At 41.0% G+C, this 24,673-nt stretch overlaps 1 protein-coding gene across 1 annotated transcript in view; it reads left to right on the top strand.

Moving 5' to 3' along the window:
* The window catches only part of GRIK2 (glutamate ionotropic receptor kainate type subunit 2), a 421,372-nt gene that overhangs the window by 383,169 nt on the left and 13,530 nt on the right, over positions 1-24,673 (top strand). The window contains exon 15 of the mRNA XM_061989233.1: positions 21,819-22,069. Coding sequence (XP_061845217.1) covers positions 21,819-22,069 — 251 coding nt within the window. The remainder of the gene's footprint in view (positions 1-21,818; positions 22,070-24,673) is intronic.

The following is a 24,673-nucleotide window of genomic DNA, read 5'->3' as shown; positions in this document are numbered from 1 at the left end:
CTCAGTGCTGCACCATGATCCTACTTAACATCATAAGATTGTTCTGCTCTTTTATTTACAAGATCAATATTAATTTTTACTTTATTGTTAAGAAACATTTGTCATTTTGTGATTGATCTGAATATCATAAAATCATAGAATGGTAGGGGTAGAAGGGACCTTTAGAGATCATCCAGTCCAACCCCCCTGCAGAAGCAGGGTCACCTAGATCAGGTCACACAGGAACGTGTCCAGGTGGGTCTTGGAGACCTCCAAGGAAGGAGCCTCCACACCCTCCCTGGGCAGCCTGGGCCAGGGCTCCCTCACTCAAACACTGACACAGTTTGTTCTTATGTTTAAGTGGAACTTTTTGTGTTCCAGCTTCATCCCATCACCCCTTGTCCTGTTACCATCTACTATAGAAAAAAGTGCTGTCCCAACCTCCTGACACCCACCCTTTAGATATTTGTAAATGTTAATGAGATCTCCCCTCAGTCTCCTCTTCTCCAGACTAAACAGTTCTTGTAGCCTTTCATCATAAGGAAGATGCTCCAGTTCCCTGGTCATCTTGGTGGCCCTGTGCTGGCCTCTCTCCAGCACTTCCCTGTCCCTCTGGAGCTGAGGAGCCCACAACTGGACACAGGACTCCAGATGAGGCCTCACCAGGGCAGAGCAGAGGGGGAGCAGAACCTCCCTTGACCTGCTGCCCACACTCTTCTTGATGCCCCCAGGCTGCCATTGGCTTCTTGGCCACGAGGGCACATTGCTGGCTCATGGTCAGTTTATTATCACCCAGCACTCCCAGGTCTGTCTCTGCAGAGCTGCTCTCCAGCAGGTCACCCCCAGCCTGTCCTGGTGCAGGGGGTTGTTCCTCCCCAGCTGCAGGACTCTGCCCTTGTCCTTGTTGAACCTCAGGAGGTTCCTCTGTGCCCAACTCTGCAGCCGGTCGAGATCCCGCTGAATGGCAGCACAGCCTCTGGGGAATCAGCCAGTGCTCCCAGTTTGGTGCCAGCAGGGAACTTGCTGAGGGTACACTCTGTCCCCTCATCCAGGTGATTGATGAAGATGTTGAACCAGACTGGCCCCAGAACCCATCCCTGTGGAACCCCACTGGCCACAGGCCTCCAACTCGACTCTGTGCCATTGCTCAGCACCCTCTGGGCTCTGTCATTCAGCAGCTCTCCATCCACCTCATTGACCACTCATCCCAGCCACACTGCCTGAGCTCTCTGATGTTACGGGAGACAGTGTCAAAAGCCTTGTTGAAGTCAAGGTAGATGCCATCCGCTGCTCTCCCCTCATCTAGCCAGCTAGTTATGCACTCATAGAAGGCATCAGGTTGGTCAAATATATATAGTTTACATTTTTCCTCAAATAGGTCTTAGATTTGTTACTTATTTTAACTGTCTATAATACACATTAAAACATTGTATAGGGAAAGTGGTGTCCAGTGCTATCTCAAGGACATACCTGCAGGCATCAGAGACAACCAAAAGAGGTGAAACAAGGGTTGCAACAGTGTTAAATGTAATGAAATAAATTGAAGTAAGGAATGAAAAAAAAACTAAGGCCTTCAGAAAAGGAAATATAACAGAACCTAAATTAAGATGTAAAGTAAGGTTTTCACAGAAGAAATGAAGTTACAGGAAAACAGCATCTGAGGCTTTCCTAGAACAGCTAAGTATAAGAGGTTATTCCTGTGTTTGGACAGAATCTATAAAATGCTATCCAGAGAACTAACATTTATGTAAGATTTGCATGCTGTGTATTAACTGCACAGTCTCAGAGGAGAGAAATTAGGCAGCCTCTCCTACAATAATGCAGTTCACACGTACGTTTGAAGGGAAGCCTTACAAAGAAGCAGATCCATTGTGTCTATCAGAATTGTTTTTGTTAAATATAGAGCTTTATTGAAGCTAAAAAATCTTACAAGACAGTGGATGATATGAAATAAACTCATGCATTGTAGCTAATCTTCTTTCTACATGAAATATATATATATATTCTGGTGTCTTTGAAAGAACTTATGACCAGCTTAACTCTGTAGAAGTAGATTTCATCGTTATTTAATGATTATGGAAGATGTTTATAGACTATAATTGAGTAATATCTGTTTAGAGTTAATAATCCTAAGAGTAACTTGACAGGTGCTTAGAAAAATACAGTGTAATGGTTTTACAAATCAAGCAAGTGTTACTGTTTGCACGTATTTGGGAAGCGACACATCTGTGAAGGGAACAGTAGAGAACTACTTGTGTTAGAGTCATGGCATAAGAAAGATACAGATGTCACCTCCCAAAAGTTACAAAAAATATCCTGTTCATCTCCTGGAATAGTGTCTTGAAATATTTGCATGTAAGGTTACAACACACTTGTGTCCATGCTTCAGCTGCAATAGAGTTATTTCCCTTCCTGGTAGCTGCTGCAGTGCTGTGGTTTGGATTTAGTGTGAGAATGAAGTTAATAATACACAGATGGTTTAGTGGCTGCTAAGTAGCACTTATCCAAGTAGCATTAATCCTTAGCACTGAGCTAAGGATTTCCCAGACTCTGCCAGCAAGTAAATGTACAAGAATCTGAGGGAGAACATGGTAGGGCAGCTGACCCAAACCTGCCAGGGAGGGCAGATTGTTGTTTTCCTCTTCATTCCTATGAGTATTAATAGGAACAATAATATTGTTATACTTATGCTTTATTTTAGCTGTTAAACTGTTCTTACCTCAACCCATGCATTTTACTTTTTCTCCCCAGTCTTCCTTCCCATCCCACTGGGAGCAGGGAGGTGTGAGCAAAAGGGCTGCACAGTGCTTAGTTGCTTGCTGGGGTTAAACCATGAAGTTGTTACAGGCCTTGTGTTGAGTACAGTAAAATGGGTTTGGCTACTTTTGGAGAGCAGCATCAAAGGAAGGAAGGAAGTGTAACATGTCTTGTTCCTTTTTGAAGGCTAATAGAATAATGGTGGGAATATAATTTGCTTGAGTCTAAGTAGCTACTAGCAAAAGAGCTAAAAGCATTCCTAACAGAAAAAAACCATACTATAAAATAGTTTATGATAGGATAATCACTTGGAAAATGCAACCACTCAAATACAGCATTAGCTTAGAGTACTACAGTAAAGCTCTCTGCTCACAGAGTTTTAATCTGGAGAAAGTAAGTTGCACAAGATGAACATAAAGAAAACCAGCAGGTGAAGCAGTGAGTAGTTATCAACTCCTTATTTTGGTCCTTCTAAAATCATTCATGAAGCAAATCAAGGAGTAAATGTTTGGATCACTGAATTAGATTACTGAGCTGTAGCCTTCATGGAGGAAATTGGAAACAATGTGCTTCTGGCAGAAAGTAGGATCAGTTCACATCTGAAACCAATAAAACACACATGTAGAAGAGGTTAAAGGCAGTGTTCTGTATGATATCTTTGTTTTTAGCTTTATTTAATGTCACATATGACACCCCCAGCACTGAAAAATAAACTGGAAATGGTGAATTTGAGAAGTTGCACAGATAATGAACGATTTCCATCATAAATGTCTTGGATATACTTGAATTAATTTTCTGTCAGCCACCTCTGGTGCTAGGAAAGAAAGAAATATTGAATAGAGAAGGGAAGAACAGATCTGGGATGAGACATTTGACAGCAACTGAGAGTTTGCAGCAGATAAGGCAGGACTATTTGTAACTGGGGTTGTGTTTGTTTCATTTTATTTCCCATATTTGAACTTAGTTCATAGATTTGTAACCAAGAGTGTAACACTGGGGTCTTTTTCCTTCTAGTCCAAACTCTCCATGCCAGGGTTTTGTATTGGCTTTATTCTATCACGTCCTGTCAGGAGACATTGTTTTGTCCTAAGTTGTTCACCACTGAATCTGATAGATAGGATAACTTCTATGAGCATGCATAAAACTAGAAATGTGCTATATCATTTATCTCTGATAACAAGGAATAAATATGTATCCTGTACAATTATCAGTTAGAAATACATATTTGGTTTATTGGTTGGAATTTGGCTTTTGTGGGCATACATCTCATCCAAGGTTGATAGTCGAGGGAGGAAGTAGGGGAGGGAGGGAAGAAAAGAGAAGGAGAAAGAGAGAAAAGACATAGGAAGCAAAGGGTAAAAGAAGGGTGGAGACAGGATAAACTCTTTGGGTATGGATAAAAATTGAGAGGTGCTCTAGAGTGTTACCAATTCCCGTGGTTTTAAAGGTCCCATTTTCTCACCACGATTAAAATTGAGTTTGTTTTTGAATAAACCTCAGTTGGGAAAAATTTGCCATTAGCATCTGAAATGCTTATGATGCTTCCACATGCTTATGTCTTCTCATCAAACATAAACTGAAACTTTTTACTTTTTCAAGGAAAACTAGTCTGTCCAGCAAGACACATTTGATGCCTTCCTGAAACAGCTGATATGATTTTCCTATGGTCAACATACTGCAGAACACAGCAGTGTTATGTGACAAATATTTCCCACAATGCATATTTCTCAATGTTGTTAATGTGAAATGAACCACATGACAGATTAGAAATTGAACACTATATTAAAACATTCATTGTCTGCAAAACAATGTGGAAAGTCTGGAGGCTCCTTCCTTGGAGGTCTTCAAGACTTGCCTGGACATGTTCCTATGCGACCTGATCTAGGTGAACCTGCTTCTACAGGGGGATTGGACTGGATGATCTCTAAAAGTCTCTTCCAACCCCTACCATTCTGTGATTCTATGAAATCATCTCTTGGAAAAAAGCAAATCTTCAATTCTCTTGGGTGGCTTGAGGTTCTCATTTCTTTTCCAAATTCCTGTTTCTTCTCAGCATCTTAGAGAGCAGGCTGCTTTCCATCTGGCTTGGATAGATATTCTACTGAATCATCAATTGCTTGTATGTTGAACCTAGAGTACATAAATGTCAAGGCCATTCCAAATGAGCAGATCTACTGAGCATGCATCTTTCAGATAATCTGCACTTATGTAGCAACTCATCTGGAGTCCTGTGTCCAGTTCTGGGCTCCTCAGCTCAAGAGGGACAGGGAAGTGCTGGAGAGAGGCCAGCACAGGGCCACCAAGATGATCAGGGGACTGGAGCATCTTTCATAGGAGGGAAAGACTGAGGGAACTGGGGCTGTTTAGTCTGGAGAAGAGGAGACTGAGGGGAGATCTCATTAATATTTAATATTTATTAGTATATAAAAGATGGATATCAGGGGGTTGGAGCATCCCTTATTATTATTGTGTCTGGCAATGAGACAAGGGGTGATGGGATGAAGCTGGAACATGAAAAGTCCCATTTAAACTTAAGGAAAAACTGTTTCACTGTGAGATGAGAGAACTCTGGCCCAGGCTGCCCAGGGAGGGTGTGGAGGCTCCTTCCTTGGAGGTCTTCAAGACCCACCTGGACATGTTCCTGTGTGACCTGATCTAGGTGACCCTGCTTCTGCAGGGGGGTTGGACTGGATGATCTCTAAAGGTCCCTTCCAATCCCTACCATTCTATGATGCTATGATTTTAGAGTCAATATACCAAGTGGATAAAGATACCAATGTTTCATAGCCAAGCTTAATCTTCCAGAACTACCCATTATACAAAGCTGCAATAGTTTGCAATAATAAAACAGATCCAGATATTGAAAGTTATTCCTCTAAGTACATAAAATATCTAAGTACATAAAATATATCAGCACAATGTATATTTATGTAACCACAAAAGAAAGCTGGGAGCTGCTGTGGTACAAACAAGTAACACCTCCCATGGCAAAAAAAGAAAAGGATAAAGGAAAATGTTATATGAGTAAAATCAGCTGCCTTCCAGCAGAGAGGGATTGTCTACAGGCCTCAGATATCACTATACTCACTTAAGTTCAAAAGATGAAAAGAATCTTCAAGACTCTCATTCTCTATTGACTCAGAAGTGTCATTTTTAGTGTTCTCTATTCTGTAAATTCTAATGAAGTCTCAAAGAAAATGTCTTTGTTTACAGTCATTTTTATCTCTTGGAGAAAAAAAAGGATTTTTTCACAGTACATTGCTCTTAAAGACTGTCAAAATTTTGCCCACTCACCTATGACTTCCAAAAAGTCTGTTTGGCCAAATAAAGTAAGGTGCAGATCCTTGCACATAGAAGTTTGTTTATTTACTTCTGCAGAATGTAGCTGATCTTAACATTTGGGGTTTTCTTTAAAGGGAAATTAAGAGCCAGGAGTGGGTTTGGCTTTCCTTTTGAAAGCCAGTCATATAAACATAACTTCATCAGCCATAGACTCTAGAGAGTGTTTCACACTCCACTCCAAGATTTCACTGACGAAGAAAAAAGGTTGAGGCAATAGATTATGATCTGCTATTTCATATCTTCTCTAGGAATATGATTTAATGGATAATCTATATTTATCTAAGCCATTAATAAATGCAATACAATTGTGCTCCTCCTACCCCAGTGATGAGCTGGTGGAATCAAATACAATTTAAACACCTAGTTTAAATCAGCAAATGTGTAACAATTCTCATGTTGCATCCAATAACACTGTAGAGGTTCAGCTGATTTATATTTCCTATTCTGTCTCTAGGGAGTGACCTAGAAAAAATACTCACAGTAAAAGGTTTTCTCATTTCATATTGATGTTTTTTGAATGACCTGTTCTTAGTGCAGGTGTTTTAAAAAGTATTTAATTAGCTGCCATTCTTATTTCAGTATGTATTTCCAAAAGTTTTTAATGAAGATACAGTAGGGAATATAAGTTCATAGAATAATAGAATGGTAGGGGTAGAAGGGACCTTTAGAGATCTAGTCCAAACCTTCTGCAGAAGCAGGGTCACCTAGATCACGTCGCACAAGAACGTGTCCAGGCGGGTCTTGAAGCCCTCCAAGGAAGGAGCCTCCACACCCTCCCTGGGCAGCCTGGGCCAGGGCTCCATCACTCAAACAGTTTGTTCTTATGTTTCAATGGAACTGATTGTGTTCCAGCTTCATCCCATCACCCCTTGTCTTGTTGCTAGATACTATAGAAAAGAGGGATGTCCCAACCTCCTGACACCCACCCTTTAGATATTTATAAATGTTAATGAGATCTCCCCTCATTCTCCTCTTCTCCAGACTAAACAGCCCCAGGTCCTGCAGCCTTTCCTCATATCAAAGATGTTCTATACACTTGATCATCTTGGTGGCCCTGTGCTGGCCTCTCTCCAGCACTTCCCTGTCCCTCTTGAGCTGAGGAGCCCAGAACTGGACACAGGACTCCAGATGAGGCCTCACCAGATATGGCAGAGTAGAGGGGGAGCAGAACCTCCCTTGACCTGCTGCCCACACTCTTCTTGATGCATCCCAGGCTGCCATTGGCTTCTTGGCCAGGAGGGCACATTGCTGGCTCATGGTCAGTTTATTATCAACCAGCACTCCCAGGTGTCTCTCTGCAGAGCTGCTCTCCAGCAGGTCAATCCCCAGCCTGTGCTGGTGCATGGGGTTGTTCCTTCCCAGCTGCAGGACTCTGCACTTTATGTATCGACCTTATTCTGGGAACCAGGTAACTTACTTTAAAAAAATACCCAAAACCCAAATGGAAAAAGCAAAAACCCCAACCCAAAACCCCTTCAGGCATAACATTTCTGCCTGTAACAGACCTGAGTAAGACAGTAAGGTTGGAATTTCACTGCAGTTTTAAACTGGTATAAGGCTACTGCATTTTGCAAAACCTGACAGCTCTATGAGCTTGTTTAGTGACCTAAGCTGTCAAAATCCTGTTCATCTTTCACAGAATTCATTTACTTCATGTTTAACTACACAGCTACTGATGAGGCTGGGTGAGCACTAGTTATAATACGAAGGAAGCATCGATGTGGAAGTAGAAATGGAATTTATGTTCAGCCAATTGTTAGACTGAGTCTGAAAACGATCCTGAGAGCCTTCAGTGTGTTGTGATAGGTACAAAAAGCCACAGTGTGTCTCAGTGGCAGAAATAAAACAACTGTAATTTAAGAGAAGAGAGTAGTTGTGGGGTGAGGAGGAACTGTCAAAGTGAGTTTTCCATGTTTAACTTTTTTTGCCCATGCCTTGCACTCTGATGCAAACTTTGCAGAACTTGAGCGGCAGGATTTTCATCCCCTTTGACATAGATGTTTTCTTCTTTTTGCCTTTATCCTGGAAGTCTAGGCTAAGAATTAAAGATCATTACAGTAGCAGGAGAGTCAGAAGAAAAGTGAGCACTGGTTTGTGTGAAATACCTTTCTTTTTGGTGGTTGATAGGGCTGGGGCAAAGGCTGCACTCGATGAGCTTAAAGGGCTGTTCCAGCTGAAATGAGTCTATGATTCTATGTTAAGCACTTGTATTTAGGGCTGCTTTTTGTATCCTAACATCAGTTTCTTTTGACACCTCTGCAATACTAAAAAGGTGACATCTTTTGAAAAGGATATATTAAAACCTTTCCTTAAATCACAGCAAGAATAGAAGACAATGACCTTGTACACAGTCATTGGCACTGAGCACGACTAGCACATTCCTTTCAATCAAATTGTACATTTAACTCTGAGTGATCAAGGCAGAACGTGGGTGGTTTGGGGTTTTTTTTCCCCAGGAGAAACAAAATAGGGTTTTTTTTTAATAAATATTTCCATTGCTTGTCTTAAATATTGCCCAATTTTCTAAGCTCAGAATTCTATGTTGCCTTATTTTTACCTCATGAGGTTGAACAAAGACAAGTGCAGAGTCCTGCAGTTGGGAAGGAACAACCCCATGCACCAGCACAGGCTGGGGGTGACCTGCTGGAGAGCAGCTCTGCAGAGAGAGACCTGGGAGTGCTGGGTGATAATAAACTGACCATGAGGCAGCAATGTGCCCTCGTGGGCAAGAAGCCAATGGCAGCCTGGGATGCATCAAGAAGAGTGTGGGCAGCAAGTCAAGGGAGGTTCTGCTCCCCCTCTGCTCTGCCCTGGTGAGGCCTCATCTGGAGTCCTGTGTCCAGTTCTGGGCTCCTCAGATCCAGAGGGACAGGGAAGTACTGGAGAGAGGCCAGTACTGGGCCACCAAGATGATCAGGGGACTGCAGCATCTTTCATATGAGGAAAGGCTGCAGGACCTGGGGCTGTTTAGTCTGGAGAAGAGGAGACTGAGGGGAGATCTTATTAACATTTATAAATATCTAAAGGGTAGGTGTCAGGAGGTTGGGACATCCCTTTTTTCTATGGTATCTAGCAACAGGACAAGGGGTGATGGGATGAAGCTGGAACACAAAAAGTTCCACTTAAACATAAGAACAAACTCTTTCACCATGAGAGTGATGGAGCAGTGGCACAGGCTGCCCAGGGAGGGTGTGGAGGCTCGTTCCTTGGAGGTCTTCAAGACCTGTCTGGACACGTTCCTATGTGACCTGATCTAGGTGACCCTGCTTATGCAGGGGGTTGGACTAGATGATCTCTAAAGGTCCCTTCCAACCCTACCATTCTATGATTCTATGATTCTTATTTGAAGAAATAAGAGGAAATGGTAGAACTAGATTTTGCCTTGCTTTTCCTCTTGCAGTAATTCAGCTGTGTCTTATACTGATTGGCAAACAGGTTTATACCTCTTTACACATCTGTGTTTAAAGATATCTACTTAAAGCATCAAAGCCACAGGTATGAGTGATGAGACAACCTTTCCAACAGCAGGCACTTCCAAAATCAGAATAAAAACAGGTAAATGATGTGCAAGTTTACTTCCTAAAATTCTTAACAATGCACATGGCAAACGTAACTGAGACCAAATTCTACATCTCTGAAAACACTGAAAAGTTCAGAAGTTTAAAATTTGCATTGATGACAACATAGTCCTGGATTTGCTCTGTGAAGCACTAAACCCAACAGGCATCGCTGACCTTCAATGTAATCATTGCTGAGGTTTCAGACCCTGCAGCTGTTTTCTGTTTATACTGTGTGGAACACCAAGGATATCTTGAGCTATCCTTGTCTATTATCTATTGTAAAGTATTGCTGCTGGAGAAAAAATTCCATCTCACAGTCCAGCACTGGCTCTGCCTGCTTAGAAATTCACACCTGTAGAAAATTCAAATAAGTGTGAACATCTGAACTTCAATGTTAAAAGTATAAACACTGTCCCCTGCCTATAGTTTTCAAAAAAAGCACTACAAAAATAGTAATAAGGAGAAATTTCAAGCAACTCTTTGGTTTTATTCTTAAGACATCCTGTTTCTCTTGGAGTTGCTCATTACCTTCAGATCGTGCAAGTTAACGTACTCGTAATTTACCAGTCTTTGGAAATGAGACCTATAATCAAATCTGTATCTAAAAGACTATATAGGAAACTATGTACTGACACAGGGAGGCCTTTTTCTTCTGCTTGGCTGCACCTAAGCTATAATCCTTCATATAATTGGAACTGTAATATTCACTTCTACATGCACGGAAGCGCTGAGTTTTTCAGTAACTAAAGAAAGTCAAGCTATTTGTCTCCATTAGTTGAACATAATGCAGCAAAAATAGGTACAAATGATTTATTTTGATGCAGGTCAAACCATGTATTGAAACAAATTTGACCATTTCAGCTGCTTGAGAAATGACTTTTGAACAGTTCATAGAATCATAGAATGGTACGGTTGGAAGGGACCTTTAGAGATCATCCAGTCCAACCCCCCTGCAGAAGCAGGGTCACCTAGATCAGGTCACACAGGAACGTGTCCAGGTGGGTCTTGAAGACCTCCAAGGAAGGAGCCTCCACACCCTCCCTGGGCAGCCTGGGCCAGGGCTCCCTCACTCAAACACTGAAACAGTTTGTTCTTATGTTTAAGTGGAACTTTTTTTGTTCCAGCTTCATCCCATCACCCCTTGTCCTGTTGCTAGCTACTACAGAAAAAAGTGCTGCCCCAGCCTCCTGACACCCACCATTTAGATATTTGTAAATGTTAATAAGATCCCCCCTCAGTCTCCTCTTCTCCAGACTAAACAGCCCCAGGTCCCGCAGCCTTTCCTCATATGAAAGATGCTCCAGTGCCCTGATCATCTTGGTGGCCCTGTGCTGGCCTCTCTCCAGCACTTCCCTGTCCCTCTTGAGCTGAGGAGCCCAGAACTGGACACAGGACTCCAGATGAGGCCTCACCAGATGTGGCAGAGCAGAGGGGGAGCAGAACCTCCCTTGACCTGCTGCCCACACTCTTCTTGATGCCCCCAGGCTGCCATTGGCTTCTTGCCCACGAGGGCACATTGCTGGCTCATGGTCAGTTTATTATCAACCAGCACTCCCAGGTCTCTCTCTGCAGAGCTGCTCTCCAGCAGGTCACCCCCAGCCTGTGCTGGTGCATGGGGTTGTTCCTCCCCAGCTGCAGGACTCTGCCCTTGTCCTTGTTGAACCTCAGGAGGTTCCTCTGTGCCCAACTCTGCAGCTGGTCGAGATCCCGCTGAATGGCAGCACAGCCTCTGGGGAATCATCCAGTGCTCCCAGTTTGGTGCCAGCAGTTAAGTTATCATTACTGAAAAGCAAAGATCTGTTGGTAACATTTGATGAAAGAACTGGTCTTTATAAATACCTCAGAAGCATGAGCATATTGAAGCACTGAGAGGCATGCTAAGACACTGAGCTTTGTATCAGTGAAGAGTTGCCAAAGCACTTAACATCCAGTAGCTGTTGTGAGCAGACTCAGCCTTAGGGAAGTGATTTCTAGTAGGAATTTACTGAGTAGATGTAACCGAGGCAAAGGCATTATTAACACTCCACGTTTTTCTATTACAGTGCATAGGACTAGATTTATGTATTGCTTTACTCATTTGCAAATGCAAATTGTCTCTGTTCTGACCTGTCACCCCTAACTGGATCCAAACTAGTCTATTGTATCCCAGTACGTGGTGTTTGCATGTGTTTAGGAGTTCTTGATCTGAAATAGCTTCAGCATCAGCTGTTTCTCTTTTCTATCTTACATTTCCTAGCTAAAGATTTCTTTTTCACTGCCTATTAGAAGTGAGCTCTCATTTCCCATCAATCCAGGCTCAGTATCACTGCCCACTCAATGTCCTGTAGATTAACCACAATGCTTCAAGGTTCTTCTGAGGTACAGGTAGTAACTGAAAACAAACTCACCAAGCCTTTCTGAAGGTTTCTGGAGATGCTGACAAAGCTCAGACTCTTCAGCCTGCAGAAGGCAGCAGCCCAGGGGGTATCTGATGAATGTGTGTAAGCACCTGAACAGAGTCACACTTTTTGTTTACTGGCATGCCCTGACAAGGCAAGAGCCACAGGCACAAATGCTTTTCATAGTACTGAATTGTAACTGCTTTTTTGATGAAAGCACTTCAGGCTTTTTAACTACAGACTCATCACCCTTCTCTTTGAATCGTGACTTGAATTTGCATCCAAAAGAGTAAATAGAAGCTATTAGCTGAATTTTGGGTTGAGCCTACCTGGATTCATTTTCTGCACTCAAATGAATCCCTTGTAATGGAAAACAAATGTATCATTCTGAATGCTCTTAATAAATCTGAATCCTTGCTTTCTCATCCAGCCCCACTGTTGAGGACAGAATTGTCTAAGTTGGCTAGGATGAATGAAAAGATTAGCACAGCAGCTGTCATGGTGCTCTAGAGATAAATAGCACAGTGGGTAAAACAGTAAAAGACAATATTTTTAAGTACTCTTTGAAGGCATGGGCTTCTTATTTTCACTCTACATATGATGCATACAGTTAGCTGGAACAGGCTGCCCAGAGGAGTTGTGGAGTCTCCTTCCTTGGAGGTCTTCAAGACCTGCCTGGACATGTTCCTGTGTGACCTGATCTAGGTTGACCTGCTTCTGCAGGGGGGTTGGACTGGATGAGCTCTAAAGGTCCCTTCCAACCCTACCATTCTATGATTCTATGAAAGCACTGACTGCCTTGCCACTATAATTATTTTAAACTTGTAAGTCAAATTGGGGAACAGAAATCTGCATGGAAAACCTCAGTCAGCTCCTCTTATTTATCAGAGGGATATGGGACACCACTTAGTAAAAGGGTAGCAGCTGAAACTCTTTATTATCACCTGTAAATGGAGTGTGAAACAGGTGCAAAGGCCTAATTATTTATCTATTTAAATAACTTTAATGAAGGCTGCTAAGATTTAAGACTGCATTGCAGTTAAACATACCCAAGGCAACTTCATACCTTGGCCATCCTGAAACAGCTCATGGCAAAACCCTGACATTCATTGTTTTCAGAATGTTCCCTTACAGCTTGAGAACAGGGGTGTGGTGTTCTGCAAAAGCACCAAATGGCTTTTCAGATCTGGAGACTTTTGTTCTGACCTTACACTTCTCTTGTCTTTCAATGTATTCTTGTCTGCCTGCCTGAATTTTTGAATTCCTGAATTTTTCCAGTTGCAGAACTGCGTGTAGCGTTTCATTAGACGTCCCTGATTCAGCTCTTTGTTGCTGGGTAGTGTTAGACAAATATTTGCCACAAAGGAGGTTGTATTTGCAAACCATTCATGTATGAGTGGGACAGGTTTGCAAGGAGAATTGAAAACAAACAAACAAAAAGTACTGTATAAATATGAAATGCTTTTAATACCACTGAATTTCTGAGTGTTTCCCAGGTTTTAGCAGAGTTCCTGTTCTATAGATGCACAGTTTCATAGCTGTGGAGAGATAACAGTGTTTAGGGGTAGAGAGACAAAAGTTTATTGTCTTATTATCATCCTTATGAGGAAAGGCTGTGGGACCTGGGGCTGTTAAGTCTGGAGAAGAGGAGACTGAGGGGGGATCTCATTAATGGTTACAAGTATATAAATGATGGGTGTCAGGAGGCTGGGGCAGCACTTTTTTTCGATGGTATCTGGCAACAGGACAAGGGGTGATGGGATGAAGCTGGAACACAAAAAGTTCCATTTAAACAGAAGGAAAAACTGTTTGAGTGAGGGAGCCCTGGCCCAGGCTGCCCAGGGAGGGTGTGGAGGCTCCTTCCTTGGAGGTTACCATGGAGGATACATGTGCCTTAAGATTGAAAACAAATATATTCAATGCTTTCTCCTTCCCAGACGTAAAATCATAACTGCTTAGGAACACAAGACTTAATAAATAGCTGTTGTAGTGCTAAATCTCATCTGCATCTAATTTTGATATCAGTTATGTTGAACTCATAGCTGGAAAATGATGAGGAACTTAATATGAAACAGATCTCTGTTACATGATCCCTCTTGGTTATACTTCAGCTTTATAAACCCACATGAACTTCTTAATGACAGTTCTATAATGATATGACCAGAAATTAGCATGAGTTGGGAATGGCTGTAACTGGGAAGTGAAAACAATTAGAGAACACACCACTTGTGAAAAGATTTCCATTATGTTTGGTATAAAATATTGATTTGGAACGTTTTCTTCCTCTAACTAGCAAGTTGTCTTTTCCAAGACATACATGTAGCTCAAAGGCAAATACATATATATATACACAAATATACATAAAGGGAGAGTTAACAGCTTTGTTTGGGATTTTGTTTTGACTGTTTTCAGTTTTAATTACATGTGGGGTAGCTTAGACTGCTGTAAACATCTACTGAGGATTTTGCATTGTAGTAACTGCAACTTAATGAATATTTAATATCTGCAATATGTCTGATAATAGCATATGACAATCTTAATGTAGCATGAAACGTTGGAGTTAAGAATCAGAACCAGGAAATATTGATTTTCTTCCATCAGAAATGTGAAGTTATCCCAATAAATATTTTATCCTGACACATCCTTTGGGAAACAACAGTAAAATCTGAATTTATGTATTTAATCAGAAAGGCAAGGATGGGAAATATAATGCATACACTAAATTAAAGCTGTATGCATTTCTTGTTTTAGACATGAAATGTTATTATTTACTCCCAATATTGTTCCCAATATGGAGAATGTAAAGATCCTTGAAAAAGACTTCCTCATCCCCTGAACTCTAAGAGGCTACAAGTCAATAAGGAAATAGGGCAGCTAGTAGAGCACCAAGAAGTATAGTTACTATTAATATTTAAGCCTATCTCATATTTTCATGCATAAATCATAAGTGAATAGGAAATTTATATAAATGTTACCTCTTGGGGTGGCAAACCCAAGACTTTCACATCTTTCTGCATTAAAAAGATCTATGTCCACTTAAAGTTTATTAACATAGCAGTAGTTCTTAGTATAGCTGGGAAATCTGCTTGAACTGGGATGCTTTGCTCTTCATATAGATCTTAGAGGTGAGAATGCTGCAATGTCTGATCCTTTCATGAATGCAAACCAAGAGATCTGCTGTGAGGCACAGACTTCAGAAACTTGGAAAACGTTTTTGCTTATCATCACCAAAAAACTCTGATATCAAAGAAACAGAATCCACATCTATCTGAAGAGCAGCTCTGCAGAGAGAGACCTGGGAGTGTTGATTGATAATAAGCTAAACATGAGCCAGCAATGTGCCCTCGTGGGCAAGAAGCCAAAGGCAGCCTGGGATGCATCAAGAAGAGTGTGGGCAGCAGGTCAAGGAAGGTTCTGATCCCCCTCTGCTCTGCCCTGCTGAGGCCTCATCTGGAGTCCTGTGTCCAGTTCTGGGCTCCTCAGCTCAAGAGGGACAGGGAACAATCTGTTTCAGTGTTTCAGTGAGGGAGCCCTGGCCCAGGCTGCCCAGGGAGGGTGTGGAGGCTCCTTCCTTGGAGGTCTTCAAGACCCACCTCGACATGTTCCTCTGTGACCTGATCTAGGTGACCCTGCTTCTGCAGGGGGGTTGGACTGGATGAACTCTAAAGGTCCCTTCCAACCCCACCATTCTGTGATTCTATGATCTCCCGGTCTAATGGAATCATCTCAGGTTAAAATACCTGGCTGCTACTTGAAGAAGTGACTAATTTTGCTGGCAAGAGCACCTTTTCATCAGTCTTGTGGGTTTTTTTTCTTCCCTCAAATGAGCCTCGTTCATTCACTTGGGGTTAAACTGAAATCCAGCTTTTGGGCTGAAGGAGTCCCTGATCCTGTTTCAAATTTACAGGAGCTGTTGCCTTTTCTTTTGACCTGTTGCTTTGCTCTTCACTGTGAGGTGTTGCTTTCCTTCCTGTGATTGCCAAATAGTTTAAACCATCAAACCCCCAGCTACAGCAATGGCATTAGGTCTAGGTGGACCTGCTTCTGCAGAGGGGTTGGACTAGATGATCTCTAAAGGTCCCTTCCAACCCCTCCCATTCTATTCTATTTTATTATATTAGTCCATGACCTGGAAAAACCCTTCAGTGATCTTTCCTTATGTGAAAATTAGCAGATTTTGAAGGTAGAGCCAGAAATTGGGAACTGACAGAATCCATCTTCTTTCTTCATGTATTGCTTGAAGACTTTGGAATCCTTTATTGACTTTAGGAAGAATGAACCAAGCTATGTTGACCCTTCTCTCTGTCTCTTCCCTCCTCTACCAATTGCACACAGTTAATGGAGTTAGGGAGCAGGGCTGGCTGTAATTTCTAAGAGAATATATTTCTGTGGAGCTAAAGTAAGAGCTTCTCTTGTACCCAGTGCCCCAGATCTGCTTCTTCCTTTCCTGTGTCATTTTATATCTGTGTGTCAGTCTTTATTACTGAGTGCTGACTATGCCACAGTTCCCTGAAAGAAGTAGTTTTTTCTTCCATGGTTCCTCCCAGTCTAAACATCTGCTCCACAATTATGTGTAAATAAAACCCTTTCCACCTTGTTTCTGTCATGCCAAGACTCTAGTATGCATGACACTTAAGAGAAACTGAATGGCATGTGCTGTATCACCAGTTATCCCCTGGAAAAGAATGTCCACTTCAAAGGTCTGGTCTAAACTTTGTGTTTTAAAAGCAAAAAGGCAGCTTCATCATAGTAACTGATGGACAGAGAGAGCAATATAAGAAACAAAACTTTCAGGTGACTTCAATAAACACACAAACAGTTTGATGGCAGAACATTTAGCCTATGATTCTTGATGATGCAAAGCTATGGGATAAGTGTAGAGAAATGTTGATATGTCAAGACTTAAATGATTCCATTTGTCCCCAGTGGTATAAACAGTGTTAGTGCTGATGGCAATTTAAGATATGCCTACACTGGAGTGAAGCTGCCATTGCAGCTTATGTATATGTACACAGATAAGCTTCAGGATAAACAGATCCATCTCGGTGTAACCACAATGGGCATGGGCCCATGTTGGAAAAAAAACCCCAAACTCAAACCTCAAAACACACAAAAAAATCCTAAACCACCCTCTTTCTGAGTTTGGTATTTCTTCAAGTACTAAAACTAGAACTTGAACCGATTGCTTTCTTCAACATAAGCTATTTGCATCCAGATTCAACACCTAGTTGATAAAGGAGCGTCCTTCCTGGTACATGTGGCTTTCTCCTTCCAATAAATAGTACTAGAAGGTTCTAAATATAACAGTGTATTCATACCTACATTTCTGGTTTGCCTAGGCAAAAGATAGAGAATTTGAAGTAATGTTGCAACATAAGTAGAATATTCCTGGGGGTTTTAATAACAAAAGGAAAAAGTGCCAGGAAGAGAAACTTCTATCAGTAGTGTAGGAGGGTTCAGAATGGATCTTTGTGTCTATGTCTCGTGAGCACCACCTTTCAAAATGCCAGACAATTTGTAGGGCTTTCTTTTGGTGAAATGCTCTCAAAATGATGAAACAAAAATGTTCCTGGTTCAACATTTTCTTTATGGAGTCAACAACACAATGCTGCTATTTGTTTTTATTTATTTAGGGTAAAACTCAGTTCTACAAGTCCCAGCACACTCTAACTCCCTTCGTATTTGATGGGATGAGTAAAACAGACCAAGAGTAACCAAGCAGATTTTCCTAAACTGTAATCTCACAGGAAGCCCTTTCAAGGGCAGCCACATCAGCAGGATTTCAATGTACTACTCTGTATGCAGCCAAGTCTCAACACAAAAAGATGAAGTGTTCATAGTTTATGATCAAACATATCATTATGTGCATAAATCTTTATATACTGAGACTTTGGGGGCAGAAAACTTCCCTGTGTGTAACTTGTGCAGTATCTCGGAGGCTTTGTTAGCTCACTTTTGCACAGATGCTTCAGACAATAGAATTTCATTCAAATTTGCATTTTTGTGTTAAATTACTTAGTTGTAATTATCATGAGCAGGTAACTGTAAATAGAAATCATTGTGTTCCTTATTTGTTTATCATAGGAAGGCACAAAGGTCTCTATAATCTCTAACAGAAGGTCTTAAAATTCTGCTGGCAGAAATTGTCATTCCAGCAAGCAGCAGTTTGAGTGATACCAGCAAATAATGTATAGATTATGTTCTGTAGGCCTTCCAGTTTGTCATAGGAATAGCTCATTACTTGATAGAGAAATATAAGCAGTAAGAACCAGAAAAAGAGAAGGAAGGGAAATGCCAGGTATTTCTGCGCTAGATTTATCCCTTTCCCTGCACTCAATGGAAGATTACATCACCATTTCCCCTGATTTTGGGATGGACTTTGAAATATCATGTCTGTCCCCTCCCAGTTTTCCCCCTCCGTGCACAGACTGGTAAGAGTTTTGTCAACAGTTTGCCCTTTTATTGAGAGCTGAGATGTGAAGTTCACATCTCTTCATGTGGTAGACTTTTATTATCTTTGGTTTTCCCCCTCATTCCCTCCCTGCTTTGTTGTCTTTATCAATACTGTGTCTATTTTGCAAATGCACTCATATACGTTGTCTAGGAGTCCTGAAAGTTTCTATTTCCATTTTATTTCTCTTGAACAGTAAATCCTCTTAAATGCTATACATCTGGTTTAGTAAGGTACATACAGGACCTGTCCTTGGAACAGGTCATAGAAGGGCTTGGTTCATCTTTCAGTCATGTGACAGGAGTGATAGGGAAATAAATGTCAAATATCTTTCATATTTTCTTGCTGAAATGTGTCATTTCTGCAAGGGAAGCAATCTCAAGGCCCAGAGCATAATCTGGGTGCCTTGCCCATGTTCTCAACTTATTTTCTCTTTGCTTGCTCTTTCTCTTTGCTTTCTCTTTCTATGCTTGACTTTTTCATCCACACATCAGACCATGATATTTTTAACCACTTCAGGTGCTTCTGGGTACATTTTCCACTCCTGGGACTTGCAATCTAGCTTGTATCAGCAAAAAAGTCTAGGAGCAAGTAAGACCTTAGGAAATGATATCGTTGTTATGCTTCTTTTGTTCTCTTAGCAACTTCTTGAATCAGTATAAATGGCATTAAAAGGTGCTTTTTAGCAAATATTCAGTTATTGGGTTTAGTCAACATCTGTTGCAAAATGTGTATCAACGATTTTAGAGCATCAGAGGTCATTCAGAAATAGAATAGAATGACAGTGGGACTAGATGATCTCTGAATGTCCTTTCCAACACTACCATTCTATGATAGTCTTGAAATGTCATGAATATAGCATTTTCACTGTTTACTTAACAGTAGCAGCATGCATGCAATGCTAGTCATTCCACATGGATCCTTACTTGTGAGATTATCACTTTTAAGACAAGATAATGAAATATATCAAAGACTGCAGTAGAAACACTAAAGACCTCATAATCTGTCCACTCCACAAAGATTTGTGCAAATGCTGTTGAACTGAATCACTATTAACTGCATGTTTCTAATGCAATCCTCATAAACATAACTAACTGTAGGTAGTATTAGCCTGTGCTTCATGGTTTCTGTCTCTGAATTCCTGGTGTAGCGCTTCAAATGGCCTGGGATTGTGTGTGTACAAATCTGGTCCATGGAATATATAAATAATACATGAAGAATGGTTGATGCTGCTTATATTTAGACCAAGAGAAAGTGTGGAAATGAAATGCAAATCAGTTTAATTAAAAAGCAGCCTGTCAGATCAGGAGATGACTGGTCCAAGATTATTTCTCAGAATCTAATGTTATTTAAGTTGTTGTTAAATATTTATAGGCAGTGTAAAGCTGAAAATATCCCCAAAAGATTACAGCATGCACTTACACTTCCCCAGGCTCTTGTGTACTAATCACTCTCCTTCTTCCATCTGACTAAAGAAATGTGTGAAGTACAGGGTTCTGCAGAATTTCAGCATAACCAGGATGGTCTGAAATGATATGAGTCAGGCCCCTGTGTCCACAAGACAGTAGAAAAGAGTGTGTTTTCCTTCCTTTCTTCTTCCTGTGTAAACACAGTTTAGCTCCTAGTACGGAATATCATTCTATTTTAAGCAGAGATGATAAAAGCACAAGTTCCTGCAACTGAAATGCTTTAAGGGCACTTTTATAAAAGCAAAAGACCAGAGTGTTTTGAATTAAAGGTCCTTTCTATGTTTTGCTTCCATGCTGGCACAGCAACACTTTGCTATTAGCTTTATCACCATGGTAAGATCGAGGTGTGTAAGAAAAAATTGAAGACACAAAGAATAAACTGAAAGACATTCCAAAACAAAATGTTTGTTATCATAAAATGCCCTATGCATGCATTCATTCAGCTCCCTCACAGCTCATCACAGTACATGAAAAAGTCAAACAGGCAGCAGGTGTGTAAAAGATGCTGAAGATTATTTTGTAAAAGATGTCAAGTTAATGAAAATGGATTTTACTTCTCAGCCCAAGGAAACATTGCAAAAAACTCTAACTAGTAAGTAGCATTAATAAGACAGAAAGAAAATGAGGATGGATTCTGTGTAGAACTGCATCCATATCACATGAAATATGGGATGGCATGCCTTTTTATCTACCCTTTGTTTCTTTTTTTCCCTGGGATTTCTTAACAACTTCAGAGTCTTTTGTTCCTGTTTTTGAGGGTGGAGAAGAAAAATGATGACTTTGTTCTCTCCTTAAACATTACACAAATCTTAACATAGGAACCACTTCTAGCTGATGTGATTTACTCTCCAGCATTCAGAAATGAAAGGCTTTCTCCATTGGCATTATTCATTAATTAATGCAGATCTGAAAATTCTCTTTGAAAAGTCCTTTATAAAGAAAAAGATGATAAAGAAAAAGAGAGCAGATGACATACACAGACACATTACCCTTTGAGCTGCCCCTTGAAATACCAACGTGTTCAAAGGCTGCAAAATTCTCAAGTCATTTTGAAACGCTGATTTATGAGATAGAAATGCATTAAAACATGAAACATTACATCCCTGTTATCCAAACATACTTAGTCTTGTCTTTCTGAATGCATTGTTACCTGGTACTGTTAATAAATGAGAGCACACTTTGAAGTTATCTTAAGTGCCTGACATCAAATAGTGACTTTTGTGGCTTGGTCTTGACGCATGACTTGCTTTTCTTTTACTGTGAGGATGACAGAGCACTAGAACAAGCTGCCCAGGGAGGGTGTGGAGGCTCCTTCCTTGGAGGTCTTCAAGACCCACCTGGACATGTTCCCGTGTGACCTGATCTAGGTGACCCTGCTTCTGCAGGAGGGTTGGACTGGATGATTTCTAAAGGTCCCTTCCAACCTCTACCCTTCTATGATTCTATGATTCTTTTAATAATGTAAGACTATAAAGCATTTGTAACATATCAGACTTTGGATTAGCTTTAGGGTAACAAGCTGTAAAGCTACATCCTACATCCTGATGGAAATGGGAAGTGAATACTTTTGGGCTGCATGTAATAGTTGGGCATTAAGGTGTTTAAGAACATGAGACTAAGCATGATAGCACTTGTTGCATCGAGTTGCTTGGTTTACAGCAGTGGGATTAAGTTTATGAAGATATATTTGTATGTGTGTGCACACAGGTTTGTATTTATGAGATCAGTGTGACTGTGGTGAGATGTAACTGGCTTTTCAATGTTGTGGTTGCAGAGGATACAACTTTTCCTGTGTCACTACATCACACTTTGGTCTTATCAGGAATAACTCATTTCCCTTAAAATATGCTACAAACAATGTGTGTTTCTATGATCTTTTTAGGCTCTCCATACAGAGACAAGATCACTATAGCAATTCTTCAGCTGCAAGAGGAGGGCAAGCTCCACATGATGAAAGAGAAATGGTGGCGAGGCAATGGCTGCCCAGAGGAGGAAAGTAAAGAGGCCAGTGCTTTAGGAGTCCAAAACATTGGAGGAATCTTCATCGTGCTGGCAGCAGGATTGGTGCTTTCTGTCTTTGTGGCAGTGGGGGAGTTTTTGTACAAATCAAAAAAAAATGCCCAGTTGGAAAAGGTAAATATTGTCTTTTCCTATTCTATTTTACATTTATGGTCTATTTAAATCACATTTTTAAGCAAAATGTAGGTGATGTATACTGATTGTTGTATAGCACAATACTTGTATAACAAAGGCTCACAGCAAAGTACCCCAAGTTTTACATTTACAGCTTTTAATTTGTCTTCAATGTGTTTAATTGTAGCCAGATTTCAGGACAAGTGACTATTTCTCCTCTTATTCAAGCCTGAAAAAAGACAGCTTTTTACTTCTGGAAGTTCACTGCAGTTAATTTTATGGATGAAGAAGAAATCCGAAACTGTAATGGGAAACAAATTAACCTTCTGCAAATAAATATGGTTTTCAAAAGACAAATTGTAGCTCAAAGTCTAAAGATGTCTCTACAGAAATGTTCTTTACAGAAGTTTATACTTGCAAAGTTGTCCTGGTAGCATCTGGAAAAGATTACACCAGCATGGCTTTGGTTTGGCTCTTTTTTTTTGGGGTGGGTTTGCTACTGCTGTGAAGTCCTGTAATTTCAAACTGCCTCAGTTTGAAAATTGGTTTTGTGCTTGCAATTTATACAATCTCGATGCTGTGATTGTGCCAACTCTACTAATATCTTGTGAAATTCTCAGCTGGAATTCCAATTTTTGGGGTGACAAGCAAACAAAATCTTTCAATACAGATATTCCCATGTTTAAACCCAAACTCAAACTGTAAATTTTATTGCCATGGCAAACTCTGAATTGTAGGAATTGAGAGACTGTTGGATGTTACTAGGTCTTTTTCTTCTTCTCCTCTTCAGGAGCTTGTCATTTAGTGCAATTTCCATCTTTCCAGTTAGAAATTTAATTTCATGTCATCAATAGTAAATCCAACAGCTGTATTTATGTTGGTACTTTTCCAGATGCTACTAGTGAGGTTTTGTAACTTGAATTATTACTCAGAAAATTTACAGTTTGTTTTGACTTCTTTTGAGACAACCTTTTGGTATGAAGTGTCCTGTTATAAAGATATTGTTAAAGACTCTTTTTTTTCTCTAATTACATACAAAGGCAGTGTAAGATTACAAGGTCCTAAACACAGTTTGAACGTGGATACATTGATTAAACTGATAAAGAATCATTTAGATCCTCTTTATGGTACTACAGGCTGATTCCTTTCTGTTAACATAGTATTGGAATGTTATGTTTCTGCAATGAATTTGTGAGGGTAAAAAGACAGCAGTTACTTAAGTAACCCATGTAAGTCTCAATAATTTTTATCCTTTCCTAAAGTGGATGTGAGTTTCATCAGTATAATTTGGTTTAGATTTAGGACTACTTGGTAATAATCTTGTTACATGGGTTCAGTGTTTTACAGGGTGTGAATGCATATCTTACATGACAATAACAGTATGTTGGAAGTTGTGTGAGGAAGCAGACAAACTTCTTAATTAAGGACTTGTTTCTCTAACCTCTATGGTTTTGTGGGTGTTTTGTCGTGTTGGATAGTTTTCTCTTTGCTTCTTTTCTGGTTTTGTTTGTTAATGATGGATAGAGATAGCAATTACTAGAGGTATCTGAACTTTTAACTGTATTTGCACCAGAAACGTCTTACCATTGAGTGTTGAGACCCTTTAAAAAGTTAGCAGTGAATCTGAAGCATTAGCAAGAACCAGTTGGGTCTCGTTCCTGACTTTCCTCCTTGCCACCAATCAAGTCTCTTCATTCCCAACTACATTCACATGCCCTGATGGCAAAAGAGGAACTTACAGAATTATAATTAACAAGAAAACAATACCAGCATCCTTACACAGGGCCTTCCCTCACCTACTTTTCTCCTAGCACCTTGTCCTGGTTTAGGTCCATCTAGGAACAAAGGATCATGATGAGCCATAAGTACCCAGGGCCTTTGGAACCCCTTAAGGACAGGGAGGGCTCAATTGGCACTTATGGTCCCAGGGAAAACAGACAAGACTGCTCAACTTGGGGAAGAAAACAGAAATTCATTTAACCAACAATTAAAACCATAAACCCCAAAACCATAACAAACAGAAAATAACAGAGTGGCACGATGATGAAGGGCACAACCAGCCCTTTCAGACCACCTTTCCCCTACCCCTCCCCTCTTCCCAGCCTCAGGCACCTGATCCCAGTGTCTTTACCTCCTTCCCACCTGAGTAGCACAGAGGGGCAGGGAATGGGGGTTTCAGACAGGGCTCTCCCATGGGCCTTCATCCCCAGGGCTGCAGCTCCTCTCCCCTCCCGTGTGTGTCTCTGGGGCCCACAGGCTCCAGCACAGCCTGTGCCATGGCCTCTCCTCACACAGGCTCCTGCCTGTCTGGCCACACTCACCCAGAGCTGCTGATGTCTCTCAGGCCTGTCACTGCTCTCCATGGCTTCCAAGGGCACAGCTGCTCTCTTGCTGTGGGCTTCAGAGGGGTCTCCAGTCCTCTGCTCCTCCTGTCTTCCTCTTTCTATGACTGTGGGGTCCATGTGGTCACCTCCATCTTGTACTACTCCTCCAACCTCCTCTTTCACTGCTAATTTCCACTCTTAAACAATGATGGCAGAGGCATCAGATTGGCTCAGTGAGGCCAGAGCTGAGTCCAACTCAGAGCCAGGGTATGTTTCAAGA

This window comes from Colius striatus, chromosome 2, assembly GCF_028858725.1.
Source record: "Colius striatus isolate bColStr4 chromosome 2, bColStr4.1.hap1, whole genome shotgun sequence".
Lineage (NCBI taxonomy): Eukaryota > Metazoa > Chordata > Aves > Coliiformes > Coliidae > Colius > Colius striatus.
Note: the sequence above shows the minus strand (reverse complement) of the source record. Positions and strands in the feature narration are given on the sequence as shown.